The 19,693-nt window shown below is 35.8% G+C and overlaps 1 protein-coding gene across 2 annotated transcripts in view; it reads left to right on the forward strand.

Annotated features, from left to right (window-relative positions):
* The window catches only part of ASAP2 (ArfGAP with SH3 domain, ankyrin repeat and PH domain 2), a 269,945-nt gene that overhangs the window by 115,917 nt on the left and 134,335 nt on the right, over nt 1-19,693 (forward strand). For both annotated transcript variants that reach the window (XM_044663620.1, XM_044663622.1), the window contains exon 3: nt 4,711-4,856. In XM_044663620.1, coding sequence (XP_044519555.1) covers nt 4,711-4,856 — 146 coding nt within the window. The remainder of the gene's footprint in view (nt 1-4,710; nt 4,857-19,693) is intronic.

Raw genomic sequence — 19,693 nt, forward strand, 5'->3', positions numbered from 1 at the left:
AGTGACATTGTTCATATGATTTTTTAATATTTCTGAATGTACTAGTAGATGGAGCTATAGTTAAAACTTGAAAAATGAAATAAAATTAATAATATCATCAGTAATCCTCTTGACCTTGAAATATTCTTTGAGTATCTCCCTCAAGTGGATAAAGACCAAAAGGATATCAAGGATACTTTCTTTTCTACAAAGGGATCGCCAATTTCTGTAATCATAGCTGATTGCCAATGAGATAATAAAGGCTTTGAAAACAGATCTCCTTAGTGTGCCTTACATGAGAAACCTTGCCTGGTCCTGAGTGAAAATCTCACTTGATCATGATGTGATTTTGGGGCAGCCAACATTTAATGGTGATGGGGATTGCTGCTAAAGACATAGTTTATGAAGCACAAAGGGGATTCACTGTGGGAATGTAAACTGGTGGTACTGGATTTTCTCTAGCCTCAAATGAAAACTTAATCTTCATTAATCAGATATTCTGTAATAAGTCAGACTGGGTAGAGTTATGTAAGGACTTTATTGTAGCAATAATGAAGTCTGTATAGTCTAGAAAAAACACCCATTTAAAATCATCCCAATTGAGAACTGGATTTTCCTCATCCTTGGGCCCTCAATAACAACATTGCAATAGAGTACAAACTTCTCAAACTACCAGAAAGAGTGTGCAGAATGTTGCTAGCCTGGTGGTATAGAACACCATCTACTATGCCCCAACTTAGAAGCACAGAATACACATTCAAACTTGTACACATTCATTCCTTCCTAAATACTCCCATTGTAAGTCAAGGATATAACCTTTTCACCTGATTAAGTCATAACAGAACCTAATCATAATAGCACAAAAAGTGCTTTAGCATCACTAAGAGGTTGTACAAACAATCAAAATCTTGGAGATGGCTTTGCAAGAAGAAAAAAGTGTTATGGCAAAGTGACTCTTACCACCAGACAAAAGATGACAGACTATTGATGAGAATGGGAGGAAAATGAAAATTCTTGCACTCTCTACTCTTAAATAAGTTATTGGGCTGCACTATGGAAGACTGGTCAAGAATGATTTTGGAACAAGTGGAAGAACTCCAAATCTAGTCTTCCTTCATCCATCAAAGACTTCCTCATGGCTGTTTAAATATGTTAGCTTGGCATAATTGACTTGGTTTTGTTTTAAACCTCCATTTTGTGATTGAAATGTTTTGAGTAAGTTATTTTACTGTGTTATTTTTCAATAATCAGATAAACATTTGTATGGTATGGTGTAGTAAACAATATGCAAGTGTTTGTAAACAAGTGATAAACATATGTGGACCCTCTGATAGAACAAACCAACAATTTTAAAAATGCAATAAATAATTTTTAAGTTTAATTTTGTATGTTGATGTGTATAAGTCTGATTTGTTGTTTCCATTATACTACCCAGCATACTTAACTGTAATTTGGTTTGGCATTGATGTATATTTTATTGTATTTATTATATTATAATATATTATGCATATAATAATATTATAGCATTATTATATATTATATATGCTGAATACAAAGAACCAGAATATTTCAGTGATAGGCGTTTGCCATATTTATATTTGGACTATTCTCTTACCTTATATCCTCACTGCTCTTATTAGATCTTGTGGTATATGTAAAGGAGGTATCCTTATTCCCATTTTACAGTTGAAGCACTGATTCTGAGAGAGGTTCTGACTGGCTCAGGGTTATACAGTAAGTAGCAAAAGCAGAATTGGAACCCATATCATCAGAATCATAGGTTTCAGAATAGTAAAGAAAGCAAAGACCTTAGAGGAGTTAGGTGTCCAAGGGGTTAGTGTATTGGACCCTCTTAAAATTTTAATCCAGCCTCTGACACTTGGGCTGTCTGACTCTGGAAATGTGACTTAACCGTTGCTTACCTCATTTTCTTCTTCTATTAAATGGGGATAATAATAGTACCAGCCTCTCAGGGTTGTCAGAATAAAATTAGATATTTGTAAAGTATCTTGCAAAACTTAAAGTGCTATAGAAATGTTAGTTGCCACTATTACTACTACTTCTACTCCTACTATCATTATCATCATCATCATTAATATCTCCTCTAGACCTCTCAATCTGCAGATGAAGAAACTGAGAGTGAGAAGATAAGAAATGACCAAGGACCAAGTTTTATGTCCACAGCCACAAAACTATTTTGTAATATCATGTCTTCTGACTCTAAATTCACTATCATTTTTATTATGCCAGGCTGTTTCCCAATTCTTTTTTCTTTTCTTTGGATTCCCTCTTCAGATTTAATTGATGGGATTTAGTCTCTTAACAGTTGCTTAATTTAACCAATTTGTGTTTGGAATGCCAAAAGCCTAAAAGTAGAGGACATAAGTACCAAGACTAATTTACTCTGTGCTAACCAGATATATTTGGGAATCCCCTCAGGCCTTAAAGTATCACTGAAGGTCAAGGTCAGAGGCTTTTCCTAAGCCTTTTGTACTGTATGCAGTCATGATGGGTCCTGGGAGTCTGACACTGCTGTAGTGAGTAGTCTCCAAACACAAATTCGCATTTCAGTGGCCCCATTACCCCTGTCCTGATCTCCACTGTAAGGTCCAGGAAACTAGGTTTAGAATGGATCATGATTTTTATTTTCCCTGGGGGAGAATTCAGGCCTCCTTCATAGAGGCTGTTTTCTAGACCTTTATTTACAGTAAAGGGAAGATATGGTGTCACAGTCTCATGGTAGTCAAAAGATAATGTCTCTCAAGTTTTGTATAGGAGAGAAATAACATTGCATGAAAATCAAGAGACCTGGGTTCTAGGCTTCTAGACTATCTGTGTAACTTATGACAGAAATGATAATAATTAATATTTATAAATTGCTTTATGATCTACAAAGTCCTTTCCTCACAAGTGCTCTTTGGGGTAGGATCTCTGAGGATCTGCTGAAAGATTGGGAAGCGTCAGAATAAAAAGGTCAAAAACAGAAAATGAACATTTAACTATCATACACTCTAAATCATATAAAATATAGAAGTGGTGGAGGAAAGTCCTGATGGTCCACCATCACTCCTTCACTTCTTATCTGTCTTCTTCTTTATCTTCAGGGAGTAGTATCAAAATCAGTTTTGGGGTTTGGGGTAAGAAGGTAGCTTAGCAAATAAAGAGCCAGACCTGGAGACAGACTAGACTGTATGACCTTTACCACTTGGAACTAATATGAAGTATTGATTCTAAGATAGAAGGTAAGGGCTTAAAAAAAAAACAAACAAACCAGGGTTGGCAAAGAGGGAACAGAATAGTATTTGGGAAAGACAGGATTTGAAGTAAGAGTTTCAAATTCTGGGTCTGCTACTTTATACTTGTGTAACCTTGAGCATGTCATTTATTTTCTTTGGGTCTTCATTTTCCCATCTACAGAATGAAAGGGTTAGACTAGACGATTTCTAAAGACCTTTCCATCTTTAAATCTTTGATCCTATAAGGACTTTTAGCAGGCTTGGACTGTACCACTTTTTTTCTAGTTGTCCACATGGAATAACCTAAAGAGAAAGAATGTGTTACACTCTTACATTTCCAGGTTTCTTACATCTTACCTCCCCACTCCCACCTCCTCCATAATATATGATCCAGACTCTGGCCACCTTGCTGTCCTTAATCAAAAGTAATTTTCACTAGCTGTCCCCCATGCTTGGAACACTCTCTCCTCATCTACATCTCCTAATTTCAAGTCTCAGCTAAGTCCTTTCAGAAGAAACCTTTCCCAATCCTCCTTAATGCTAGTGCCTTCCTTCCCTTTGAGATTATCTGAGATTATTACCAATTCATCCTGTATATATCTTGTTTGTACATAGTTATATACATGTCATCCCCATTTGACTGTGAGCTCTTTGAGAACCGGGACTATTTTTGTTTTCCTTTATATCCTCAGATTTTAGCATAGTGCCTGCCATTTGGTAGACGCTTAATAAATGTTTGTCAACTAATCAACTGTTTCTGTAGTTTGGGATGGGATTGGACCTTCATGAAACTATCCAAGTACCATAACATCCTTGGACCTTGAGATGTGTTGAATTCTGGCATAAGGATTCCTATTGTTCAATTCCCAGAGCATCAGTGCCTGCTCTTCCACAGAAGGGAGAAGTGACTGTGGTGTTTCCTTGGGCTTGAAATAGTTAGGATCTGGGCAGAGAAGAACAGAGTTTTTATTGTTGAGTTTCTAGGAAGAGCTTTGTCATTGCTTGGAACGTGAAAGGCCCTAACCTTTTCCCCTCCCCTTCCTTCCATAATTATTGAAATAGCTACTAGTCAGTTAACTTGACTCTTGAGACTTTTGCCATCACTTGACCAAAGGAGACCCTTCCAGAATTATGTGGTCATGAAATTTATGCAAGTATTCTGAATATGGATTGTAGTCACATCCTGAAGCAGCATAGGTTGTTGTAATGAACTTGATGTCTTAGTCTTTTCCTGTTTTGTGTTGTTCTTATCTGTCTGTGTCTGTTGGCTTCCTGGTGGGTTTCTGGCACATAAGTAGAGGTTAACAGTTCTTTTTGTTGGGGGCAGCCTGTTTTCATGGAGGGTTTGTTCATTCTTTGTAATGTGTTTATGGCTTTGTTTTTCAAAAACAAATAGAATCTCCACTCCCAAACCCCCAAAGTGAATCTTTGCTCAAAAGCATTTGTACTGTGTTGCTGCTCCCAGTAATGGTGTGATATCTCCTTGTTTTTAAAGCACACGTGGAAAATGAAGAACAGTATACACAAGCCTTGGAGAAATTTGGTGGCAATTGTGTGTGCAGAGATGATCCAGATTTAGGAAGTGCATTCCTGAAGTTCTCCGTGTTTACAAAGGAATTGACTGCACTTTTCAAGAACCTGGTAAGAGTTTATGCGTGGATCGCCAATCCTTGAGTTAAACTGACAATCTTAGAATTATTTTAAGCAAGCTCAGTAAAAGTTGTTATCTTCACATGTTAGAAATATGTTGAGTGATTTATACTTATGTCCTAAAATAACTATATTTTATAGAAATACTGAACTATCTTAAAATTACTAACAATTAATAGAATAATTAATATCTAAGATACTAGAGTATCTTAAAATAGTAAAATTTTAACTTTCAATATGTTTGTAATAATAGGTTTAGGTACAGTAGATTCCTGTCATTAGGAACACTTGAATTCATATCTGTTCTCAGACATCTAATAACTCTGTGACCTTGGGCAAGTCACTTAACTTCTGTCTGCCTCAGTTCCTCATCTGAAAAATGAGAATAATAATAATATCCACCACCCAGGATCATTGTGAGGACAAAATAAGTAAAGCATTTGCAAAACTTATAGCAACAGGGGACAGGTAGGTGACCCAGTGATTTGAGAGTCAGGCGTAGCAATGGGAGGTCCTGGGTTCAAATATAGCCTCAGACACTTCCTAACTGTGGGACTTTACACAGGTCACTTAAGATTCTAAGATGAAATGTATGGGTTTTTATTAGGAAGTGCATTATATTATTATTATTATTATTAATTATTAACTATATTAAAGCAATATAGAAATACCAGCTATTGTTGTCATCAGTAGCAACAGTAATGTTATTATTCATCAACAGACTCTGGAGAATAGCTTTAGGACTCAAAAAGAGGGTGTGTGTGTGTGTGTGTGTTTACTTTGTTGAAAGCTCTATAGCAGTGATTCCCAAAGTGGGTGCCACCACCCCCTGGTGAGTGCTGCAGTGATTTAGGGGGTGGTGATGGCCACAGGCGCATTTGGGGGTGGGGAATAACTGTAAGGGGCTGGTGATAGCATGTGACAGGGGGCATTAAGTAATATTTTTTCTGGAAAGGGGGCAGTAGGCCAAAAAAGTTTGGGAACCACTGCTCTATAACATCCTTGGCTTTTATTTTAGTAGCCTGTGTCTAAATGGTAGAGATTTTTCTCTTGGGAAGGATTGTCAGGTAGTCATTTTCCTTTTTATATCAGATTAAAATTTTTTTTCCTTTTGGTTCCAACTTGTGATTTCATCAGTATAGGAACTCTTTATCATGAAAACTTCCACTGATACAGATCAGCTATTCATCTGTAACATATAATCTGAAAAAATTGCTTGAGGCACTGAGAGGTTATGGGATTTTCATGTGGTCATCTGGCTGATATCTTTTAGGGCCAGATGGAGAACCCAGGTCTTCCTGAATACACAACTATGTTGCTTTTCTTTAATAAATGTCACAATCTTTGGAATGTAGGGTCACTTTTAATTAAGGCTATGAAAACATAAAAGATCTTTTGTATTCCTAGGTATAGAGACTAGAGAAATGATGCTCTTCTGGCTTCTTTTTATTTTAAAGATATAAAATATGAAAAATGGACTGGACATGATGGCATACAATTGCATCCCTTGATACTGGAGAGGGCTAAGACTTATAGGACCACTTGAATGTGGACATTATGAGCTATAGAAGTGCCAAAACCAACTTGAGAATGTCTGCTTTCTGGAATTATTATGCTGAGTCCCACAGGAAGTGTGGATTTGAGGTTAAGAGGGAGGAGGAGCCATCAGACTGTGGTTCAAGAAGGGTTGAATTGGCCCAGGTTGAAAGTAGAACAAGTTAGAGCTTTTATTCCAGGCAGCTTTGGGAATAAGCCTATAAGTGCCAGCTGACTTCCAGCATGGGTGACAGAGACCCAGTTTCCTAAAATAAAATAAAATATGAATATATATGTGTGTGTGTATGCTAAATTTTATAGTACTTAAATTTTTTTAAGACCCTTCACTTTATCTAGTAATTGGCACAGTAGAAAAAAATAATTAGTCTGATGTTTTTAGAGGACCTGGGTTCAAATTCCACCTTATATATTCCATCTTTGGCAAGTCACTAAAACTCTTGATCTCGACTTTTCTTATCTATAAAAGGATGGATGAGATCTGTAAAAATTGGATGAAATGGGCTTTTCAGATTCCTACTGGCTTTGAATCTATGATCCTGAGATCCTAAGATATCTTTTGATATTTCAGTGGAAGTGGGATCTCCTTGAGGTACTCTCCACAAGTTAACATTGCTACCTATTCACATTACTTTTTTCTATATTTTTCCTGTACATATTCTCCCACAAATTCTCCACTGAATATCCATCCATTGTACCTGGAGGCTTTCATGCCACCCATATGTTATTCCTCCCTCGCTATGTGATGTAATTTGATAATAAAATCTATACAAGTGTCCTGAGTTTAACTTGCCTTAGGTCAAAATAGGCTTTCTCCAAAGATTGTCCTTTTGCTGTTTACCCTTCTTTTTGCTCTATTGGAGAGAACTAAAACATTACATTACTTGTTGTGGTCTTGGCTGGGTGTTGCATTTCACAAGTGAAGTGTACATTTGTGCATCTTCCCTATAGTTCTTTTTTTCTTGCTTGCTCCTGCCAGACTTCTATAAAGGTCAAAAATGACCAGGTCAGCCATTCGTTAATGTGTTCTGTGTCCATCTTTTCATCTGTAGCTGCAAACAACAGTATCTCTTTCTCTTATCCTGTCAGGATGCTTGGACCAAGGGAATAAATAGTTCTTCATTCTTGGAATGATGGTAGTGGCTTACAAGTCTCTCAAAAGGGCACAAGAGAGGGAACATAATGTATTATTAGTTAAGAATGAGAAGGGGGGAAAACAAGGCTGCGCAGCTGCTGATTCATTGCGAGAGTTGAACCAAGGGTTTTGATTTCTTTCTCTGCCCGACTTTCTCCCATCTTTAAACTGGAAATGATTTTTTCTAATTTATGAGAGAATGTGGAGATGAATAGCTTAAATTTCTTTTTCCTTTTTACTAAAATTATTTTTTAAAATCTCCGTTAAGTTATTTCTGAATAATACCACTAAAATTTATAACATGTGTGTCACCTTAGGTTCTTGAAAGCCTTTAAGTTGGTGAGATTTCTCACGTGGCTGTGGTGGCTGAATATAGGTCTGTGATTTTAGAACTAAATTAACTAAGTTTAGGAAGATCTTATCAATAGAGTAATGAATTTTGGGGGCTTTAGCAGTTCATAAAATTCTGATGAAACAAAGAGGGAATGCAATTTCTTTTAGTGGAAGGAAGTGCCCATCCACCCCATGATCATTTTTTTTCTGAAATCCTGGTTAGATCATTTTTGGCACATATTAGCAGGTCATTTAACCCCTCTTAAGTCCCAGTGGTGTTATCTGTAAAATGGAAATAACAGTACTTTCACTATATACATAAAAGGGATACTGAGAGGAAATTGCTTTGTAATCTTTAAAGAACAATAGAATTTTGAGTTGTCATTGTTAATAGGATATTGCTTGGCTCTTGCTGTTTGCCATTTTTGAATACCCAGAGTGATGATAATATGTCTGGGCAGAGATGATATGTCAGTTGTTGGTACTGCTCAGGACAATGATTTGGTAATAAACCACAAAAATAAAAATGGCAGGAGGTTTTATTGTTTTTTTTTAAAGAAAAAATATCTAGAACTTTAAAGGCACCCACAAAAAATTAAAGAAGGCTTATAAATTCAAGTTTTTCTATTTTTATTATTCTCACTGCTCTTTTTAGTACCTCTTTATCTTGGGTTTTTCAGCTTTTTTGGTAGATATAATAAGTTTGGAGTACTCACACTATCATTTTAGAAAAGATGATTGGAAAATAGAAAAAGAAGTTGGCTATTTTTAAATTCTTGGATAAAATCACTGTGAAGTCTGAGGATTTTTGAAAGAGAAATTAAACACTGCTTTCTGAATTAGACTTGCTTTAGAAATTTGTCAAACTTGGTGCCATTATGTTATGGTAGTCTCTTACCTTAGAGACTACTAGGCACAGTAGGTTCCCGATGGGATGGTAAATGGCCTTGGAAAGATGGTTCTTGTCTGAGCTGCAAGTTTGGATAGAACTCTCCTTCATTCCTTCCTTGAGACAATGAAAATTGAAAGTAGTCTGCTTGAGATTTGAAGTTAAAAGTCATGGATTTGAATACCACCTCTGCTACTGGTATTAACCTGTGTGGCCTGGGGCAGGTCTCTTTCCTTTTCTGGATCTTCATTTCCTTACTTGTAAAATGAGCAGATTCAACTAAATGATCTTTAAGTTTCTTCCTAGTTCTTGTTCTTTGTGGAAATTTCTGTGTGTTTATTTCTCCTATAGTGAATGTTTAATAATGAACTCCTTTAAGGCCTAAGAAAGAAAACATTTTTGTAATTTATATATATAAAATGTATATATATGTATATATAATGTATATATATAAAATTTATATATGTGTATATATAATGTGTGTGAAAAATTTATATATGTGTATATATAATGTGTATGAAAACCAGCTATTTTCAGAAACACAGAATTTAGAGTTGGAGGAGACCTCAGGGGACATCTGATCCAACTTTCATCCATTGCACTTAGTTTTAATAGCTGTATGGCCTTGAGGAAGTCATTGTTTGGGTCTTAGGTTTCTTGGTTTGTAAAGTAGGATTAATAATTTACCTACCTGCAAGTAGATCTTTTAAAGTTCTTGATTCTGTTATTCTCTGTAAATGTTTGTTAGAGAATTGCAATAGATAGACTCCTTATTTCCCCATTTTAATAAATATAACTCTAGCAATGCTTTCTTTAATTTCCTTCAAAGAAGGTAAACCATTAACTGTTATCTGAAGGTAGTAAATAATAGAGACAAACATAGAACTGGAGTCCAGTGGATTTTGTTCTACCTGTGGCCTTCCTGTTCTCAATGAATAGAATATGAATGAATAAATGAATGAGTAAAAAATCCCCATATTTTAAGTGCTTATTATTACATGCCAGGAGCTGTACTAAGTATTTGGGATACAGAGATGGAAGCATCAGTTCTGTTTTCAAGGAGCTTACATGATAACATTATTGTTATTGTTGTTCAATCATGTCTGACCCTTCATGATCCAATATGGGGTTTCCTTAGTAAAAACCTGGAGTGGTTTGCCTAGTGTCAAGATTTTAGTGAGTATATGAGTCTGGATTTGAACTCAGGTCAGCATTCTATCCAGTGAGTCACCAAACAGAGATTAAGTGACTTACCCATAGTCACATAGCCAGCAAGTGTCTGAGACTGAATTTGAACTCAAGTCTTTTGGACTCCAAGCCTAGCACTCTACACTGAGCTACCAACTGTCTCTATATTCTAGTACAGGAAAATAACATATATAAGAGAGTAGTGGTCAAGAAAGATGTTTGGATTTGTAAGATTGTAAGGATGGAGTGGGGCAGTGAGCTGACCTGTTTTTGCAGGAACCATTAGTAGCGTTGGCTTAATTACAGTCCCTAAAGCAATAGGTTGGGGAAGCTGAAAGACATAGAAAGACAAGAGAAAATAAAATAAGATGACATGAGATTATTTAAAGCTAAGTGAACAAGAAAACTGATTTTTTTAAATCTATGTAAAAACCTTTCATAAGATTCTCAGGATTCCTAAGAGGCTATGAGATTGTGTAAGACAGGGTTAAGGGGAACAATAATATGTTCCGTGTGGTAAGTTGGAAAAAGATGCAGGTGAAAGAGCATGGTCAGCTAGATATAAAAGGTCCTATCATCAACAAATTAAAGAATTTTGGAAGGAGGTAACTGTTTACAACTATGGATAGAGGGAAGAGTTCTTGACCAGACAAAGCACAGAAAAGGTCACAGAACATAAAATGGAAATTTTTCTACATAGACAAAATCAGTGCATTTCAATTTTAGTGACAAATAGTTAACTGGGAAAAATTATATACCCCATTTTTCTGACAAAGGTTTGATATCCAAGATATATGAGATACTGATACAAAAGAGCCAGAGCTGTTTCCCACTAAATAAATGGGGAAAGGATTTATTTAATTAATTTATTTTTTTTAGAAAACCTTACCTTCCATCTTGGAGTCAATACTGTATATTGGCTCCAAGGCAGAAGAATGGTAAGGGTAGGCAATGGGGGTCAAGTGACTTGCCCAGGGTCACACAGCTGGGAAGTGTCTGAGGTCACATTTGAACCTAGGACCTCCCATCTCTAGGCCTGGCTCTCAATCCACTGAGCTACCCAGCTGCCCCCAGGGAAAGGATTTAAATAGGTAGTTTTTGATGGAAGAAATCCAACCTTTCAAAAGTTATACAGAAAATGCTCCAGATCACTAAAATAAGATAGATGCTAGCTAAAAACAACTCTAGCATTCTATCTCATATGGATCAAATTGGAAAATGAACCCTACTCCCCCCAGAAGTTGGAGGGACTGTGGAACCATAGGCACACTGGTTTGATATGGTTGGAGCCAAGTAGTCCAACTATTTTGAAAAGTATTTTGGAGCTGTATCTAAAAAATCACTGAGCTATACATACCCTGCCCCACCCCTTTTTAAAGAATCCTTACCTTCTGTCTTAGAATCAGTACTGTGGTATTACCATTGTATTGGTTCCAAGGCAGAAAAATGGTAAGGGCTAGGCACTTATCTAGCACTTATTTGTCCAGGGTCACACAGTTAGAAAATGTCTGAGTCTAGATTTGAATCCAGGACCTCATGTCTCTAGACCTAGCTTTCTATCCACTGAGCCATCTAGCTTCCCCTACACATACCCTTTGACCCACTAGAGTACATTTCTAGGCTTCTATCTCAAAGAGAATAAAGAAAGAGAGAAAAGACTCATATGTGCAAAAATGTTTAGAGCCATTCTTTTTGTTATATTAAAGAGGCAAAGTGGGTGCTCTATCAACTGGGGAATGACTGAACAAATTATAGTCTATGAATGTAATCCCATATTGTGCCATAAGGGATGATGAAAGGGATGGATTTTGAGAACCTACAAGAACTTGCATGAACTGACATTAGATAAATTGAACACAATCTGAAAAATGAATGAAGTGAAACAGCAGTGGAAAAAATTCAGAACTCCAGCTGACTATTTAGAGCTCAAGAAAACTGATGATGGATTTGTGCTTCATACCTCTTGGTAGAGGTGATAAACTCAAGATTTAGAATGAGGCATACATTTTCCGACATAAGTATGGTAGCTAGGTAATGCAGATCATTTGGCCTGGAGTCAGAAATACCTGAGTTCAAATCTAGCCTTAAACATTTACTAACTGTGTTGCCTTGTACAAAGTAATTTAATTTCAGTCTGCCTCAACTTTCTTATCTGTGAAATGGGAATAATAATAAAATACCTTTTAGAGTTGTCCTGAGAATAAAATGAGATTTTTTTAAAGTGCTTTGCAAATGATGATGATGATGATGATGATGATGATGATGATGATGATGATGATNTGCTTTGCAAATGATGATGATGATGATGATGATGATGATGATGATGATGATGATGATGATGTCTAGTGTGTGAAAGTGCTTCTCTTACTATTTTCATGATAAGAGAAGGCTTTTCTTGTTCATTTTCTGGGAGGGGTAGAGTAGAGGAATAGTGATAATTATATTAACAAAGAAAGGAAAGGCCATCAATGAATTATCTTTAAAAAATAAACAGAAAAGAATAAAAGGAAATTCAAAATTAGATTAGAGCACAGTTGGAACTGCTACGTTAAATGTGAATTAATTTTTTGAAAAATTGTACATGGGAGAAAATAAACCAAACCAAAGCAGAAGTTCACAATTTCATGTTCAATTCTTCTTATTTGTTTTTTCTTTGTGCATTGAAATGTTAATGTTTATTCATATATTTTAAATTATTAATTAAAAAACACAAAAAGTTGTGTTTAAAGGAACAGGAGCAAAAAAAGATCATATTTAAGTTTGAAGCTAAGATATAGTTAGTTGTCACCAATCAGGTCAGCTCTTAAGCTTCAAATATCCTCCAGGCATATATTCTCAACCCAGGGGTGTAGAAGAGGATTCAGTGGCAGAGACCACAAAAATAGTCTGGGGAGGCTATCTGCTTTATAAACTGCCTTCTAGAGTTAAAATTTGAGTAATGAGAAGATGTCTTCACCTTATAAATTTTAATGATAGTAGCCCTGGCAAAGTGCTTTCTTATAACCTTGATTTGTTAAAGCAGTTAAGATTATCTCTTCTTGTTTTCCATTGGGTGCTCAGAGCCTGGGAAAATAAATAGTCTGATAAGGATGAAATTAAAATTCATGTCACTTGCATTTCTATCCTGTTGTTTTCCCTGTGGAATTGCATTGCTTGCCATAGATATGGGAAAGAAAATTAATCAGCAAGCATTTACTAAGTGTCTCTTATGTCCTGGGTGGTGAAGCTACAGAGAAAAAAGTGATAGTACCTTCCCTCAAGAAACTTATATCCTACAAGGATGTATATGTGTATGTGTACAGATATGTATATAAATATGTATAAACATGTTTACTGATGAGTAAATACAAAATATATACAAAATAAATGGCATTTGGGGAGGGAACACCAACAACTGTATTTCCATCTAGGAATGGAGTGTTAGTATAAGCAGATTAGTAGTAGGATACTTTCCCCTTTTGGTTAAACATATTTTACTCCTATTTTTGTGACATCTAGGTTTTCTTCTGTTCTCAAAATCTTGATTTCTGTTTGCCTTGTATTTTCTTTGTTTTCATTCTTCTTTAGTAGTTAAAAGACATATAACTTTGTGTGAATTCTCCTTTCACTGATGCAAATAATAATCATTCTGTGCCTCAAAAGATAGTTTATACATTATGTGATTAAGACAGTACATCACTTAGTAGCAAACCTTCAGGTGATAAAGCTTTCTGAATTTAGTTTTGTCCTTGCATGATAGACACACAAACTATGACTGGGCCATGCTCAAAGTCCTTCCACTTCAATAGAATTTTCCAGGACTGGAGCTCTGCTGGCAGAACTGTTTAAAACCCAGTTTACCTCTGTGCTACAAGTGATGCATCACAATAGGACTTAAACAGATCATCTATTCTTATAAGACTAAAGGACCTAATATTGTCCCTATCCATAGCGGGAAAATACCATATCCCAACTAGTTGATGCTGAAGGAATTGTGACAATTCAGTAGAAAATGTTTATCAAAAAGATGGAATTTGAGACTGATTTGGTATTCTCTTACCAATGGGTGGAATTCTCATCGTCAGCAGTTTTATGAATGTCATTTAGCATTATGCAGTTTATATAGAAGGATAATGAATGAAATGGAATTCACCTTCCTTGAATGACAAGCAAAAAGTCTGTTGACTAGCAAGTGTGCCTCAGTGTTTCTCTGAGGTACCACAATACAAGAGTATTCCAGAAATATAATGCCAATGGAATTGTACTTGTGGCATAGTTTTTGGTGGGTAGAATAGATTTTCGTTCATGGATATTAAGGCATTCTGTAGAATTTTTTTTAATTTTATTTTTATTATCATACAAAACACACTTCCATCTTGGTCATTGTTGTAAGAGCACCCTCATACAAACCAAAACCCCAAAATAAAACAAATACACTGAAGTGAAACATATATACTTTGATCTACATCCATCCTACTCCAACAGTTCTTTCTCTGGAGTGCCACAGAATTCTCCATAGTAAAACCATTCAATAAATCACCCCTTTTAAAGAGTAAAAATCCTTTAATGGAAATTAAAAGGCTTGTAGAATTTCCCCTGTATCATAGAGTTGAGACTGAAAACACATGTCAGATTTGTAGGCAAAGCAGGTCATAGCCTGGTATGTCTATTTCAAGTTTTAAAAGTGATATCTGCAACAACAACAAAAAACCAAAAAGGAACCAAGACAGAGCAGGGGCTATGTTGACAGGAAAACTTTTGTGTGACATCTCTGGGCACCTCTGTGGCTCCAGAATTGTATTATTTTCATCAAATCATAGAATTAGAGGAAACTTTGGCAGTCATGTAGTTTGACATGCTTGAAACAGGAATGTTGCCATACTAATCTTCCTTATTCATACATTTGGTCACCAAAATTCAAAAATCTTCAGAGGTGACTCCTGAATTAAGTTCATTCTTTCTTTGTGTGGAATTGAGTGCCCCTGCAATCTGTGCCATCCTACTTTCATGCTATGCTGATCTTTACAGATGTGCTCCCTTCTCCTTTCTTCTCCCTCCCCCTACCATACACTGCCTTGCTATTCCTCTGAGCCTTTGCTAACCCTTTCTCTGTATACTGAATTGTCTTCCTTCATTTTGTTCACCTGTTAGATTCTTACCTGTCCTTTAAAATCAATTTAAAAGGCCACATCCTCCAGGAAACATTGCCTGAATCCTCCAGGTTAGTAAAGACTTAGTCCCATAGTCCTCACATAGCACTTTGCAATCTTCTAAGGAACTTAATGGTGTGTTGTTATCTCAGTTTGAGTCTTTAACTCCTGGCTAGACTAAGCTCCCTGCCAGCAGGCACTGGGCTTTATCTAATCTTTGCATTTGGTTTTTGCTTCCCCTTACCTCCCCCACATTTCCTAAATGTTGTTCAATGAAAAGAAAGAGGAATCCATTAGCCTTTATTTAACAACTGATTCTGTCCGTATGGAAGATAAACAGTTTATTCTATTATTTTCCAAATAGTCATATTTCATAAATGTCATTCTTTGATCCTTTAAAACATCAGGCAAGGTATTTCAGAAAGAGTGTAAGACAGTACTGTGGGACATTGATAGTAAAAATAATTGATATTTAAAGTTTTGGGGGGGCAACTAGGTGGCTCAGTGAATTGAGAGCCAGGCCTAGAGATGGGAGATCCTGGGTTCAAATCTTACCTCAGGCACTTCATAACTTTGTGACCCTGGGGAAGTCACTTGACCTCTATTGCCTAGCCCTTACCATTCTTCTGCCTTGGAATCAATACAGAGTAAGGTAAGGGCAAGGATCTCCAAAAAATAAATAAATAAAATTTATAAAGCATCTAATATAGATTTTAATTTGAGTCTTACAGTAACTTGAAGAAGTAGTAACTGAAAAGGTATTATAATCCTCATTTTATAGATGAGGAAATTGAGGCTTGAGAGATTAAGTGAACTTGAGTCTTCCTAAATTCAAATCCAGCAGTATATCCTTTGTGCCAGGTTGCCCAGGTTGTTTATAGTTTTCTTGAACATCAAGTATAAATAGAAATAATTTCCCCCCTTTTATTATAGTGTATATAATATGTTATTATATGTGAATATATTATATATATTAATGTATTGTATTATTTATATGTTAACGTGATTAACATGTATAATAATTCAATATAGCATTATAAATACTATTTGACATTGTATTTATTATAGTATATTATGGTAACACCATATTTATTTGACAATATTAGGAAATTAACTATTCCTTTTAAGTAAACTTGCCAAATAACTGAGGCTTAGTCCTTTAAATACCCACATTTTTAAAACTTTTTATGTTTTTTGGTGGGGAGGATGTTTAAAAACTGTCTTGCTCAGGGCCAGCTAGGTGGTTTAGTGGATTAATAGCCAGGCATAGAGACAAGAGATCCTGGTTTCAAATATGGTCTCAGACACTTCCTAACTGTGTGACCCTGGGCAAGTCACTTACCTCCATTGCCTGGCCCTTACTATTCTTGTACTTTAGAAACAATGCATAATATTGATTCTAAGATGGAAGGTAAGAGTTATATTTTAAAAACTGCCTTTCTCAGTTCTCTGCCTTAACAAGCTGTTGGTTTTCAGGCAATGGGGAAGTAGATAGGTAGATATTTATTTGTTGGAAATCACTAGCTGTCTAGTCTGCTTATAAGCAAGACCATCTACTTTTCTAGTTATTTACCTTTTGCCTAGGTTATATTTGGGGAATGATAATAATTTGGAAACTCACTATAAGTTTTTGATGAAGTTTATGTACATTTCAAAAGCAATTGAATCATAGTATTTTCATTTTGATGTAATTTTGATAGGATCTGGTTATTGTTCAGCTCATCAAAGTATGGCATATAATGTATGTAGTAGATGCTGTCTTATGTAGATTACTGTTTTGTGTAGTAAAATAATAGACTTTACAAAATTTACAAAGTACTTTGACATAAATGATCTTATTTGATCACTCTTAAAATAAAGGTTGACATATGGAGATTTACATGCCACGTTGTTGGTCTGAATATATGCCACACATTTCCCCTTCTGGTCTGGCATTTATAAAACCTAAGGGTGACCTACAGTTGATGTTATTTAATTTTCTTATAAAGAAGTTTTATGGAGTGGGAAGGGGTTGTTTAATGACCTATATTCAGGCCAGTATGATACTTTATCACATTTGAGTGCCCTGACAACTCTGTGAAATGATAGTACAAGTATATTATTATCCCTATTTGACTTCTGAGGAAATTGAAGCTCAAAATAATTAAGAAACTTTCCCAGGGTCAGACAGCAAGTGAATGTCAGATCTAAGGCTTAAAATTAGCTTTTCTAACTCTAGGTCTAGTGTTCCTTGAGTGGATAAAATTAGAAAAGTGTTTTTACTTTTGGTCAGGGATTTTTGGTGACTTAGCTAAAGATATTCATGTTTTGTAGACTTGAGAAGAATAAAATTGCAATGTAGTGAGTTTCATGTCCTTTTCCTTCCTACTACCTTTATGTCCCTGGCATAGGCTTTATTGACATCTTTAAGTCTTGTGAAATTTCAAGCATATTTCATGGTGAGGAGAAAAGAGAGACCTTTTTTCCCACCCCCACAACAGAGTCCAAAAGATCAAAGTAGTTGTGACTAGTAGAGAAGTGGTGTTAAAAGCAGAAACCAGGTCAATGGTTTCATTTTTTCCTCCCTTGGTGTGAAAGTTGCCAGTGTTTCTGCCAGCTGGTGCATTCTGATCTTTCAGTTTCTGTTAAACACTGAGGATCTGCGTGGGCTCTCCCCCCCTCCCCTATTTAATTAAACTATCTGGCTGCTTCCATTGCCAAAGAGGCAGCTTTGGAAGCATCTGCTTGGTGATGGCTCTTTTTGTAGGAATGATCGTGGATGGGTGAGTGTTGTTTTGTGTGTTTCATTAGACTCCTGAGGAGTGGCTATGTCACACACAAAAAAGGGTTTCTTCTCATATATTGAAGATAAGAATGTACAAACACCGACCTGTTTTCTTTTCATTTTTTAAATTCCCTGAAAATCTGACCAGCCTGTTCTGTGCAAGAAAAAGAGAGAACAACAACTTGGATAGTAACAAAAGTTTAGGTGAGGGCATTAGTTCAGTGTTCAATCAATTCCTTCTGCAAATGGAAACCATCTCCCACCTCTGATGGCAAAAGGATTTTCCACTCACAGAATAGAATACCTCCAAACCCTTCTCTTCACTCGTTACCCTGCTTTGTCAGAACATGCCACTAGTGAGGGAACAGATTCAGAAAGCAATTTATCATAGACCGTTTAACTTAGAAGGGACATCAGAAATCATTTAATTTGTCCTAATTTTATAAAGGAGAAAATTGAGATCCAGAAAGAAGAGACAGAGTTATTGAGTAGCAGAGTTGGAACTCAAATTCAAAATGATTTTTTGTCTTTCTCTTAGAATTTGAATGCATTTTCACTAAGAAATACCCTTTCCTTAGGTGTTATTATTGTAAAATTTAAGTCCCATTAAGGGGGCCTGGTATTTGGGAAGGACCACTAGTAGGCTAGGAATTAGGAGACCTGAGTTCTAGTTTTAACTACCACTGATTCAATACATGACTGGGGGGAGGAGTTATTAATCTCTCATAACTTCATATAGGGATAATAATAAAACCTACCTTGCTTCACAGAGTTAGTGTAAGGAAGTACTTTAATACTTCAAAGATTTACAATTTCTTAGCTTCGATACTGGTTGTGCTGAATGCAAATTGCAGCCCTTCCTTGACTTAGTAGATATTTTTTTGAGACATGCTGTGACTGAAAATGTATTCCTTTATGACCAAACTGGTGAGGAACCTCTGAATCAGTTATACTGCTTCTTTAGTTAGAGACATACAGTTCTTCACTGGATCTGTTCTTGAAGACTTTTCAGCTTGGGTAGGACCTTTGTGCTTTGTTGGTATAGCCTTCTGGAACCTAGCGTCCCCTCCATAATATGATGAGAGAGGTTAGGACTTTATTGGAGATTATAAGGGAATGTAGTTTTAAAAAACGAATAAATGAATATCTTATCAGAGTATTGAAATACTTTATGTGAAATGATCTCTTCTTAGGATCTCTTAAATTGTTCTTTGTTATATTTAAATTTTCCATTCTGTCCATAAAACATAATAAATAAATAAAGTGTGTATTTATATGCATTTATACATGTATATTCATTTATAGCTTATACACTTAAATTTCCATTTTCTCTTAGAATTATGTTTCCATATGATGGAATGGACATTGAATTTTCATTGAGAGAAACTAAACTCACATTTTGACACTGCTACTATTACCTGTGTGCCCTAGAATAAATCTCCTACCCTGTCTTACTAATGCAAAATTTAAGAATGTGCTAGACTTCAAGCTTCTACATTTATAAAATGAGAGGGCCGATGTGAATGTTCCCTTCACTGATTCCATTCACAGCCTATCCCTATTTGTTTAAATTGTTTCCGGTGATAGAATATAAGTGTCTTGAGGATAAGGACTATTTCATTGTAGTTTTTGCATCCCCAGCACCTGATACAGTTGCCTATCTAGCACATAATTGGAGTGACATATGAATGGGACATACTTTGTCATAAAAGACTGTTTAAAGGTAACATTTATTCTAATGAATTAAGAGCTTTTTTTTTAAGCAATTTTTTTTGGCAGTTCTGATAATTGTTTAGCTTCCATATGGTCTTCCCTAGTCAGGAATTATTCCCCCCT

This window comes from Gracilinanus agilis, chromosome 2 (genome assembly GCF_016433145.1).
Source record: "Gracilinanus agilis isolate LMUSP501 chromosome 2, AgileGrace, whole genome shotgun sequence".
Taxonomy (NCBI): domain Eukaryota; kingdom Metazoa; phylum Chordata; class Mammalia; order Didelphimorphia; family Didelphidae; genus Gracilinanus; species Gracilinanus agilis.